The following is a 12,982-nucleotide window of genomic DNA, read 5'->3' on the forward strand; positions in this document are numbered from 1 at the left end:
CAACAGTAACAGCAGCAACCGTTAGAGCGTGGGTGGCCGCACCCTTAGAGTAAACAAAGCCAAAATGCTTAAGTAATTCAATTTGGCCACAAGTTACCACCGGAGGGCTAACAAGGCGGCTTCATATTTTGTTATTGTTTGGGTTTTGCTGTTTTTTTTTTCCAGTTGACCCAAAATTAAATTGCATAACGAAATTTTTCATAGTCAGCGCCTTCGCCCACTCCGATGAGGGGTTCGGGTTAAGCCCAGAAAATTGTTAAATTTATAAGTATTGCGAATGCTTTTTCTGATAAATAAAATCAAAATCGATTAACACTAAATATAATACTTGGCTATGCGGGCCTGCTGATGAACAAAATTCCTACGGTTCAAATTACTATTTATATGCCCCGAACCCATTGGTGATGGGTTTTGGGGTTCAATGATTTTGCTTAGAATTATGTAACAGGCTGAAGGAGGCGTGGCAGACCGCATTACGTAGACATATTCTTGTTCAGCTGGAACGATCTAGCCATATGCGTTCGTCCTTCGTACGTCCGTCCTTCCGTCCGTCCTTCTATCCATTCGTCCGTGTGATCCCATATGCAGTAGATGTTTATCTTTTTCTTTCAATATCTTAGCGCATTTCCTTAATATCGATCAAAAATCGTTAATTTGACTTAGTTTTCTTAACGTAGCTGGAACCTCGCAAATGTTGGAGACTTTAAACCTGCTGTATAGGTTCCTTTAAGGCAAACATATATTATTCAACAATTTAGTTCAGCAGCCTGAGCGCAGTCGCGACGCCAACTGCGCAGTAAGCAGAGCGCGTGCTTATGCATGTGTGTGTGGGGGGGTATGTGCAGGTGTGTGTGAGTGCAATGCAAACCTAAAAGATTCATTGAATCATTGGAATATCATTGCTTCACAGAATTCCGGGTATATCCTAGTCGAGCCAAACTTAATACAAACTGATCAAGAGTAAGGAATTTTAGTATAAAAATTAATATTAAATTAATGATTATTAAAATTAGTAACAATATTAATTAATATTAAATAATTAATTAATTAGTAATAATATTAAATTAATGATTATTAAAATTAGTAACAATATTTATATTAGTATAGATATCAGTAGATTGTCAAAGCAAGGAAGGGTCTATCGTTGAAGGCTAAGTAGAGATCGTAATGAGGCGAATGTGCAAGGACAAAGATGCTTGAAGAGGGGTCTGTGAGATTGCAGCGGGAAAGCAGGGAACAGAAGGCAGGAATACTGCGAGCGGGGGCAGTTAGAGGACATATTGAAGTGCCAAGATGGGAGTCAGCTCAAGGGCGAGTGGAGAGCGGAGACCACAGTTGACAAACTGTCGGACGCAGCTAACCCATATCCAAATTGTGCCTGCTCGAGTTGCATGTACAAATCCCATATGAATATTAGCTAAGCTCTCATGTAGAGCATAGGCTCTGATTTATATCAAATTATGAATCATAAAACTTCGTATATAAGCAGCAGCAGCGACTGCTGCTGGAGGTATGTGAACAGTGATCGAACAGCTAAGAACAATTTCGTCAATAATGTCGACAACTTCCAGCGAGGCTCAGTCGCAGCTGATTAAAGCGTTTAAGGCGCTGGATTATGACAGGTTTAAAAATGCGCTCGATGCGGGAGCCCAGCCAACTCTGCGTCCCTCCGAGCCCAAGGGCCAAATGTCCATCTACGAGCAGGCGCTATCGACGCCGGGTTGCAGCAAATTTATACGCGCCTGCCTGAGGTCGGGTTGCCTAATCGACTATGTGAGTGTGCCAGGTGCAAAGGATTGTCGAATTGCTAATGATCGCTTATATTGTGATGGCACAGGTGAATCCGGACTTGAAGAAGGCGGCCATTAACTATGCCATTGACTCAAAGGACTACCGCAACATCGCCGTATTGCTGAACTTCAAGAAGGGTAAGGTGGATGTGAATTATGTTTACAACGGGCAAACAGCTCTGGAAACGCTCGTCAAAGAGTTGGACGCGGCGGAATATGAAAAAATTCTGGAGTGCGCTGGGCTCTTACTCAGGCATGGCGCCACGTCGGACAAGGCCATACCATACGTCCTGCAGAACAAGGAGACTCCCCAGGACGCAGTCGTCGACTTGTTGACGGCATTCATCTACTTGGGCCACGTCAGCGATGACAACTATAACAAGGTGGTGCAATACTTGCTTCAGCCCGAGTCACACATTGAAGCAGATCGTATTTATTGGCTGCTGCCGCGTTACATGTTCAGCCTCGACTCGGACGAATTCTCGGAGACAATGCGACGACTTGAGAAAATATTCGCCAACTGGAATAAGGTGGAGATGCAGATTTGCTTGCTGCTACATTATATTGGGGATGAAGACGACTCGCAGCTGGCGAGAATACAGTCTATAATGTGCTCCTCCAATATGCCAGAGGATAATCAAATTCTGATTGCCACGGCCATCGGCATGGACAACTGGTCAGTGGTGCTAAAGTTGCTGCAAACGCCATTCCTGCAGCTAGAGTCGAATGATCAGATGCTAATCAATCTGATTGAGCTGGCGCAGCCGCTGCTGAAGGATCACAGCTACGAGGGCTGCCTGGAGCAAGTGCTGCAAACGTTGGATCTGGACAAGTTGAATCAGTCCGCTGTACCCAACCAGACGCCGCTGCACTATGCCGTCAAACATCGCAACGAGGTGGCCATTCGTGTGCTGCTGCGCCATGGGGCATCTCTGGGCCTGCGCTCAGCCAATGGCAAGCTCTTGATGGAGCGCATCAGTATGGAACTGCTGAGCGAGCAATTCGATCATTGCATCATGAGTCACGGCGACAAGAGTTCCAAGGAGCAGTACGAAATCTTGGTGAACTTCATGAATCTGACCACGCCGGAACTGGAGCTCAATATGTCGCCCGTGATGTACATTGCCAAAAAGGAGGAGCTGTGCCCGCTGCTGCTGCACCCGCTGATCAACTGCTTTCTGCTGCTCAAGTGGAAGCGTCTCTCCATAATCTTCTACATCCATCTGTTTATCTATATGCTCTTCTGCTTCACACTCTTGGCGCACACCTATCTGCGCTTCCCGACGCGCTTTCCCATCGAGTACCTGATCATGTTCAGCAGCTTCTGTGTGGGCTGCATTATAGTCTACATTGTGGTCTGCGACATCTTGACCTATTGGATGGTGGGCCACATGCCCAACTGCTTGAATCCGCTGCTCGCCGTTCTGCTGCTGTTCGCCTGCATCGAGCTGGGCAGCCGGGAAGTCCAGCGACTCGTCTCCATATTCGCCATCATCATAATGGTCGTCAAGCTGATGATGCTCGTTGGCGCATTGCCCGTGCCGGTGATAGCCACGCACGTCCTCATGCTGCACCAGGTGACGCGCAATTTCGTCGTCAGCTTGCTGCTCTACTCGATTCTGATACTCACCTTCTGCTTCTGCCTGTACATACAGTTTGGCAAGCCCGTCGAGCTGCGTTTCGATAACCAAACTGTATCCGAAGTCGTTCCCGAGGAGTTTCTTACTTTAGCCGAGCCGAGTCGCGCCTTCTTTCAGACCTGGCTCATGTTTGGCGGCCAAATGGAGTACAAGGACTTCAGCAGCTACTCCAACGCCTTGGTCCTGCTGCTCTTCGTCTTTCTGTCCATTGTGCTAATGAATCTGATGAGCGGTCTGGCTGTCAGCGATACTCAGGTGAGTTGCTTACCTCAATAGCTACACAATTGCCTGGATCTATCTAGAGTTTGATCTTGAAGGACTCAGACCCTGCCACATACTTGCATATATCGGAAATTCCAGGGTATTTTCCATAAGCCACGCCTCCAGTAACTCAACAGTAACTGAGTAATTGAATCTTTGAGTTTCAAGCTCTTAAAATTTAGAAGATCTAGATGTTTGCGGTTTGCCATGCCTCCTATGGGCATCGATCTATAAAATATAGCTTTTTAGATGCGGGCTCAATCAAGACTCTAGTTACAGTTTACAGTTAGTCATGGACATATGGACGGACGAAAAGATGATCGGACGGACGAAAGGACGTAGGATGGATGAAGGGACAGACGAAAGGACAGAAGGACGAACGGATGGACGGACGGACGAAAGAACGGACGAATGGGCAGACGGACGAACGGAGGAAAGGACGAACGGACGGATGGACGAAAGGAAGGACGGCCGGATGGACAAAAGGACGGACGAATGGACAGACGAACGAACGGAGGCAAGGACGAACGGACGAACGGACGGATGGATGAATGGACGAACGGACGGATGGACGAAAGGAAGGACGAACGGACGGACGAACGAACGGACAAATGGACAGACGGACGAACGGAGGAAAGGACGAAGGGACGGATGGACGAAAAGAAGGACGAATGGACAGACGGACGAACGGAGGCAAGGAGGAACGGACGAACGGACGGATGGATGAATGGACGAACGGACGGATGGAGGAAAGGAAGGACGAACGGACGGACGAACGAACGGACAAATGGACAGACGGACGAACGGAGGAAAGGACGAACGGACGGATGGACGAAAAGAAGGACGAACGGATGGACGAACGAACGAACGAACGGACGAACGGACGGACGAATGGACAGACGGACTAACGCATGGAGAGACGGAAGAATGAACGAATGGACAGACGCACGATCGGATGACAGACGGACGAAAGGACGGACGTGTGGATGGACAGGGTGGCGGACGGACAGACAGATGGGCAATATACAAAACTAATAAACTCTTCCACCACGTGATTCAGTTGAATATATATATATATGTTAAATCATTAAACGGAACTACTGAGCACCTTAAGTGCTCAGCGAACGCTGCAGTTGAGTTGAACATGAAGAAAGTGGCTTAGTCAGTTAGTGAAATGATCATGAGCTCAACATCAGCTCAGTAAGAGTGTGTTCCACTGAGCTCTGGTTGCCTATGAATTAGGGATTCAGTAATATGATTCGTTCATTACTCAATACATTTAATGACTCAAAAATGAATGATTCAACTAGACGTGAACCTAATCAAGAGCTTTCCCACTTAATGCTTACAGAAAATTCTCGATCAGGCTGAACTCAATTCGGCCATCTTCCGGACAGATCTGCTGTGTTGCTATGAAGCCGCTTTGAGCAAGAATTGGCACAGATGGGACAAGCTGCGTCGCTTCCTGCTCAAGTGGGTCCATCTCGACGGCACAACAAAAAATGGATATTTATCGATAATTCTCAATGGGGATAACAAGGCTAAGCTTTATGGTGACCGGAAGTGTAAGTTTACACAGGAGAGTCAAACCGATATGAAACACGAGATCAACCAGCTATACTTCAGCGAGTATAAGGCGACTAATGACAGCGAAGATGAGTACTCATCGAAGGTGGAAGCAGGGCAAGAGGAAATAGAAATCGATGAAAATATAGGCGAGAAAACGCAGATCATTGAAAGCAAAGTCAAGGAAGTGGAGGTCGATGATACCACCGTGAGACTGGCATTGGAAGTCTTACAAAAACGGGCCAACAAGCAAAGCGAGGAAGAAAATGCTTCAAAGATGGAGGAACGAATGCAAAATATTTGGAATCTTATGCAGGATATAAAATGCGGGACGCATAAAAAAAATTGAAATTGAAAAAAGTGCTCCTGGTGGAAGTGATCGACTAGAAGATACCCTGAACCCAGCACAGAGCTGCTACTTGCATCATTCTGCGCTTATATAATAAATAACATTGAAATATCTCTATTCGATCATTTTATTATTATATTTATCGATATTTATTATTAAATTAAATAGAGATTTAATAACTACAAAATATTTTAAAAATTTTAAATATAATAAAATAAATAAAAAACCATAACTAACCGAAAAATATTTCAATATATTCAAAATACAAATTTTTTTCAATTATATAATATATTATATATATATATATATTGTGTATTATTTTCTTTTATTATTATTAATTTATTAATATTTTTGTTATAATTCTAACGAATTTTCGAATTGCCCATTAAATATGAAATTTATATTTGAAATAACGGCATCTCGCTTGCACGCATGCCATGTATGTGCATTGATATCAAGGCGTTGTCCTGTTGCCTCGCTTTCGCTGCTCTCAACTCCGTCCACTTGAGTAACTCATTAACAGGTGCCGTGCAACTGGTGTGGTCAGAAAGGATAGCAGGATAGCAGCGTCGAGCCGAGCCGAGTCGAGTTGAGTTAAGTTGACTCGAGTTGAGTTGAGTTCTCATTGTTGCATATTCATTAAGAAATGCGGCACTTTAACGGCCATGTGTGTAAGCGAGCGGGTGTTTGCGTGTGTGTGTAGGTAGGGGGCGCTTTGAGTGGCAATTAAACAATGCAAATATGTTGTTCAGTGGTGGGCGGTAGGTGGCGCCAGCTGCTGTTGTGGCTGTTGTTGCTACAATTAAGAGAGGTGGGCACTGCCCATTAATCTGACAGGTAATTGCAATTAAACGCGAACAATAAGACCAGCCGCCGCTGAAAAGAGCGTCGCAGATATCGAGACACTCGAGGCGAGTCTTGTAATTAAGATATTGCGAGTGACAATGAAAACCAGCTAAGTGCAAATTCCGGACAAAGTGTGGAAAATGATTCACACATTACCTTGCTTCTGCCCTGCTCCTATGTTTAATTAATGAGCAGTTCATCTTTTACATTACATAATTTTGAATTTGGCGCTATGTTGCGAATATCTAATTGCTCGCTGCTATATCATTCCTAATTGCCACAGTAAGCAACCTTTATCTGGATATGTGTCAACTCTATTACCAATTTGAGCACAACATTTATTTAACAGAAATGTTATATAGTTTCAGATACAAATAATTTGATTGCATTATTATTATGAGTAAGAGTCGTTAATTTCAAAAATATATGTGTTTGTAAAATCTTTAATAAAAATACAATTTCAAACATGAAATAAATATAAATTCCGCACATTGCTTAACAAAACAAACAGTGGCGCTTAAAATTGAATTTAAGAGGGCAGCTTATGTGTTCAGATTCCGCTTTTTCGATATTTTGTGGCGGCCAAACGATAAATTAATACTTTAAGGGACAGTGTCATTCTGTTGTTAACGTTTTCCCCACACACCAAAATGACAAGAAGCTCAGTGCTACGTGAAAATCTAAACGAAAAGTAGTAGATTTTTATGTGTGTGCAAAACAAAACCTGCGGCTCGATTAAAACAAAATAAAAAAACAAACGCGCTATTCGTGGCAATGTAGCTCAAATTTGTTTAAATATGTATAAGAAGAGTGTCAAGTAACAACGACAGCCGTTTAAATAATGCCAAACAAAATGGTTAAAATATTCTTCAGGTAAATAGCTAAGTGAGAACGACCAGCAGCAGCAGCAGCAGCAACAAGAACAAGAACATACGAAAACATAAAGCAGCAACAACAAAGGGAGAGAGACACTGAGAGTGAGATAGCGATTCAGCGGTGCTGCTCATTTGCTTTGCGCTGCGTTTTTATTTTTATGAATGACGTAAGCGCACACCGCTTTGTACCATACAACAGCGCTAAAAAACGACAAAAACAACTTTCCTTTGTGTGTGTTTGGTGTTGGTGTTGTAGTTGTTGTTATTGCTGCTGCTACTGCTGCGTGTTATTATTGTTTTTGCTATTAAAAGTATTGTTGGCTTTGCCAAAAAAGCAAAGAGCCAGCCCTCATAGACGGTATGTCGTATGTGTACATGTATGGGTGCCTGCTTGTGGGAGAGATCGCCACACACACACGCGCACACAAACACAAAAAGTAGCGTCGTTGGCTTTTTTCTTGGAAAACGTGCTCGGCACCAGAGCGAATGAGCGACAAAGAGAACCAGAGAGAGAGAGAGAGCGAGTGCTCCAATGGCAACGCTTTTGGTAGACTCTCTCTCTCTTAGTTTTTTACAATAACATTAATTCTTTTTTTGGTCAATGACCTAAGCAACGCTCTTTGCTCCGTTAGCTTAGCTTTTTTCGCTCACATTCTGCTTATAGCTTTGCAGTTTTTTTAAAGGAAATTGTTAACAATTTTTTACTATTGTTTATGGCAATTTCGCTAGCGGTCCGTTAGTTTCGGCCAGAACGCGGACCTTGACTGGTTTCGTTTTTGAACGCGTCTCTGGAATAGGTCAAAAAATTAAACAAAAAACATATATAAATCAAAAATAGACGCTGTCAGCATTCAAGGCAAATTCTAGGCAAGAAAAAGAAATTTATTGAAAAATGTGTTAAATATTTAACCGAATCGAGCTATTGAGCTTTTATTGCTCAGTCTAGGAAATCAATTTGCAATTAATTCAAATGCGTTTACCTTTCAACTATATCAGAGTCCTTGGCTCTTAGTGTAAACTTTGAGATGTGCTCAGCAGAATTTATTATTGTTATTTGTGGCACTGATAAAAGTACGTAATATTTTATTATATTCTTAAGTTTATATTTTGAGAAACAATCTTCAAAAGATTTTTAAATGAATAAGAACGTATATATATATATATATATATATATATATCAAATTTCATTAAAACTTAAAAACGAATAAATATAAATATATAATTCAATAACATTATTAAAATTAGGGAAATTGTATATATATTCCATTGTATTTCAAAACATAATTAATTAAAACAAAACCAAAAATTGATATAGTCAATAATCTGGAAAATAATACCACGATCTTTCTTTTCTGGGAAACAAAAGAATATTTTTAAAACTTCTTAACCCATGAAAAATCTGTGAAAACAGAATGCCCGAATCACAATACTAAAATCTTTAAAAACTAATTATAGATAACTAGGCATTTCTTAATTGACTCAGAAGTATTTTATAAGAACTGAGCAGATCAAGATAAGCTCTTGCAATTAATTCCAGAAAAAATACTACAATCTTAAGCTAACATTATTAATTACATTTGTTTCTGGTATGACATCAGGCAATGTCAATTGCTAATTGCAATACATCATATTTTAGTCATGTGTGTAGATATATCTATATCTATATCCATTCCTATTGCTATGTCTATCTAAAGTGCAATGCCAGACATGAGCAGAGAGTGCACTCTGCCCCCAATAATTTATCATTTCCCACTCGACTCATCCGCAAATGGCAATGCATTGTTGTTTTGTTATTGCTATTATTAAGAATATTATTTGACAATAATCTACTTTTGCACTTAAAGTGATTAACGCGGAAATACATGGGCAAGTAACAAATAAAATAGAAAATAAATTATAGTCAAAAATAAAAAAAAATTCCTTATAAACATCAACAACGTAGCGAACAACAAGAAACTTCCAGCTAAGAGAGTGTCTTCTGCTTAAAAAGATTAAATAAATTCTTTTCCGTTATCTTATTAATAACAATAACGTAGAAAAACAAAACAACTGCAAGCTCAGTCGCTGTAACCAGAAAACAATTATTGTATTTTGAAGAAAAATAAAAAAAGATAAAACATCAAAATATTTGTTTAAAGGTTATGAAATAATTTGAAGAAGAAAAACCGTATAAAAAAAAGATTAAACTGTAGGGAGTGCCCGACTAGCATAACGATTGAATAACATTTCTTCTAGATATACGTTCTTAATGAGTTTTAAATTTTTTTACTTTTTTTGTTGAAATGGTGAGATGAATTATCTTAAACAATAATAAACTCGTACTGTGTTCAAGAGTGTGAGACGAGGGAGAATAGACTGATCTCATACTGATCATACATAGTAAAAATTTAGATTTTGCTTAGGACAACAAGAGAATCAATTTTGAAATTTTATCAGTCTATTCATAACTTTATAACATATCCACAATAAGAATCGTAAAGCAAATAAAATAATATTCCTTTATGAACAAGAAAAGGAAAACTTCAATTAAAGAGTATCCAATGCTGTGCTAGAAATGCTCGCAATGCTCAGGCCTTTGTTTACGGTTATTCTAGTGCGTTTGCAGAGAACTAGAGAGAGAGCACAAATGTAATGTTCTGAGGAGTGAGCGCCATGGCGCTGAAAGCCTCTCTGCATCTCCCTTTGCTCTCTTTCAACATGCTGGTGAGCGCCACTGGTAGCGCTGACAATGTAAACAAGAAGAAGTAGCGACGCATCGCGTCGCAAAAGAATTAATTGCATTCATTACAATAACAGTTATTGAGGAAAAGGCTGCAAGGAAGAGGAAGGCGAGTCCGGCAATTGAGCAACGAGTGAAAAGCAATTAAAGCAAAACGGAAATAAAAACGTGTGTAAGCAAAAAAGGCAAAGCCCGGGCCATAAAAGCCTGAAGGTCGTTTGTGTTTGCGCGCGATAAATTTGTATTTCATTTTTGGCTGGCGTCTCGTAGCTCTTCTTCTTTTCTCTTCATATTTTTTATTTTTAAATAAATATCACACATACGCATATGCAAATATGGCATAAAGTTTTGTTATATTTACTTTGATTGTTTTCAGTGGTTTTTGTTTATCTACGCCCTAGCTTTTTTAGAAACTTATCGCTAGGCACACACATGTCCACATATATATGTCCATGTGCGGCTAGCTTGATTGAATTGTCGTGAAATATGCGCATAAAGTAAGCGGCCAGCGCTTATCAGAGTCAAACAGCGCAAAGCTAAATAAACGAAATAAAATAAAAGTAAAGCTATATAAAATTTGAATATCTAGGCAACAGAATGTGCGCAATGCCAGGTTAAGGCGACAAACCTTCCAAACGCATACAATCGCACAATTTGTCAATCAACTGGCAATCAACTGCCAATCAACTCATCGCCCGCTCCCCCTTTCAGAGAGAGCGTGAGAGAAGGAGGGCGCGGGCGAGAGAGGCGCCAATGTATTTGCCATTTACTTTGGCGTGACCAATTTGCAAATGTTTTCAACTATTTAGCTTCAGCTTAGCTCTAGTTTATACCCTTCATTTAAATGTTTCAATGAGGTAATAGTTACGTCCCAAAATTTGATGAATATCAATTTTAAATATATTTTACTTGAATAATAAATCAATAATTAATGAATTGAATATTTTGTAATCAATTATTTAAAAAATATAAATATAAATAATTGAATTTTAATTGATTTTTGATTAATTTGATGTTTATTAAAGTCTGTTTTACGCCTTATATTATTTTTTAATTTAAAATCAATTTATCCATATTATTTTGCATGTTAATTTACGTCAAACTTGATATTCCTTTTCTTGATATATTGTTAAATTCTAATATACCCTAATACTTAATTGTCTTACTTTAGCGACTTACTCAGCCCATGCAAAAATAAAAGAAAAGCAAACAGAAAGCAAACGCCGCAAGTCGCTAATCAAGCGCCTAATTTCTTGCAAATTAGCTAAGACGATTAAATGATAAGCTTTGATCGCGTTTTTATGTACTGCGCAGTCAGGTGTAAATATTTTGACATTTGATATTACCTTTCATTAGCTGAATCCATTCCACTTGCCCATGAATTCAATTAGCTAAGAATAAACTAATATTTACTGTTATTTTTAAGTAGGTCGTCGTATTAGATTAGCATTTTGTATTATTCATTATCCAACTCAACACCCTTCCAGTATTTTATGTCATTAGATCGTATTCTAACTTTAAATATCGAAATTCTTATCCACATTTGTATATAATCGAAAATAAATTTAACTGCTAAGCTTTATCCGTTCAGAATATTTCTCATTTTAACATATATCTTATCCGCTGCCAATACAAATGTATGACAAATCTATAAGCATTACTTATCTTAAAATACACACAGATTCTTATCCAAACAAATATATATATCATTTGCCATACGTCATCAATGCAGAATATATTCTTCGGATAAAACCCATTATAGTCAATAGCATAACTAGTCTGTTATCCGTATTCAACTCAAATGTATGCAGTATCTGTCAGATCTTGTCTGCTGTACGTTACGTTTACGTTTACGTTTTTGCTTAGTATTTCATTCGGATAACACCCAATTTAGTTAACATTTATGCTAACCGCTGCCAATTAAAATGTATGACAAATCTATTGTTCCTAATTTAAATATATTTCATTGTTCCACATTATCCGTTCAGAATATTTCATTCGGATAACACCCATTATAGTTAACATTTATGTTATCCGCTGCCAATTAAAAGATATGCCAAATCTATACGCACAGCTTGTTATCCGGCTTTAAACGAATTCGCAATTTGTAAGCTTTTTCTTAAACGTATTCACCTTATACACACAGTCCAATCATTTTTGTTAAGTTTTTTTATTTTATTTTTTTTAAACGTTTTCAATAGATCATTAATAAACAAGAAAAAAACAAAAGCAACCCACAACAAAATGGCATCATCGCAAAATGCTCATTTAAGGCGCGTACATGACAGCATCCACAATATCTCTAAAAATTATTTTGGCCAAAGGCAAAAAAGCATACAAACATACATAAATATAAACTACATATGTGTTTATAGATATAGATATATATAGTTGGTTAGATGTGCGCAAATCTTTTTGAACTTTCGTGTGGCACAAGTGCCAAGAGCAAACCCTGACATACATTATAATATTTAAAGCAACGCCCTCTTTACCGTGCCAGTTTTTTTTGTTTTAAAAAAAAAATAGATATATCACTATATATAACTATATATTCATTCACCTACACGCGCTCATAATCTCATTTCGAGCGGCGTCAATAAATTATTGTTTGTATTTAAATTTGGCATCTGGACTGTCATATATAGTATCTCCCAGATACATTTATTTATATATATATATAGGTTAGCCTGTCTTTCACACACGCCCACCAACAGCTGCTGACAATCAGAGGAACTCATCTCTTGGCTAGCAGCGCGGAAATACCTTAGAATACAGCTCATATGCATGATACCTGCTTGTTGGTCCTATTTAAGGAGCAGCTGTTGCCATGTTTTCTGCATTCATACATCCCACTTTTAGACCTTATCGCCGTAACTTATCTGGCTCCGATTGTTACTCACATTGGCCCCAACTAAATGCCTAATTTTTGTTGCTGT

The 12,982-nt window shown here is 39.3% G+C and overlaps 2 protein-coding genes across 2 annotated transcripts in view; both read left to right on the forward strand.

The window, feature by feature from the left end:
- The first annotated feature begins 1,554 nt into the window (after positions 1 to 1,554).
- LOC111600332 (transient receptor potential cation channel protein painless-like) lies at positions 1,555 to 5,606 on the forward strand. Its single transcript, XM_023316395.2, has 3 exons — positions 1,555 to 1,773; positions 1,838 to 3,685; positions 5,043 to 5,606. The coding sequence occupies exons 1-3, from the start codon at positions 1,555 to 1,557 to the stop codon at positions 5,604 to 5,606; spliced, it is 2,631 nt and encodes an 876-aa protein (XP_023172163.2).
- Positions 5,607 to 7,118: 1,512 nt separating this feature from the next.
- LOC111600347 overlaps positions 7,119 to 12,982 on the forward strand; it is a 40,920-nt gene continuing 35,056 nt past the window's right edge. The window contains exon 1 of the mRNA XM_023316417.2: positions 7,119 to 7,325. Within this exon, the coding sequence (XP_023172185.2) occupies positions 7,294 to 7,325 (32 nt within the window). The 5' untranslated portion in view covers positions 7,119 to 7,293. The remainder of the gene's footprint in view (positions 7,326 to 12,982) is intronic.

The sequence above is a fragment of the Drosophila hydei genome, unplaced genomic scaffold, assembly GCF_003285905.1.
Source record: "Drosophila hydei strain 15085-1641.00,03,60 unplaced genomic scaffold, DhydRS2 tig00008124-arrow-arrow-pilon, whole genome shotgun sequence".
Classification (NCBI taxonomy): Eukaryota; Metazoa; Arthropoda; class Insecta; order Diptera; family Drosophilidae; genus Drosophila; species Drosophila hydei.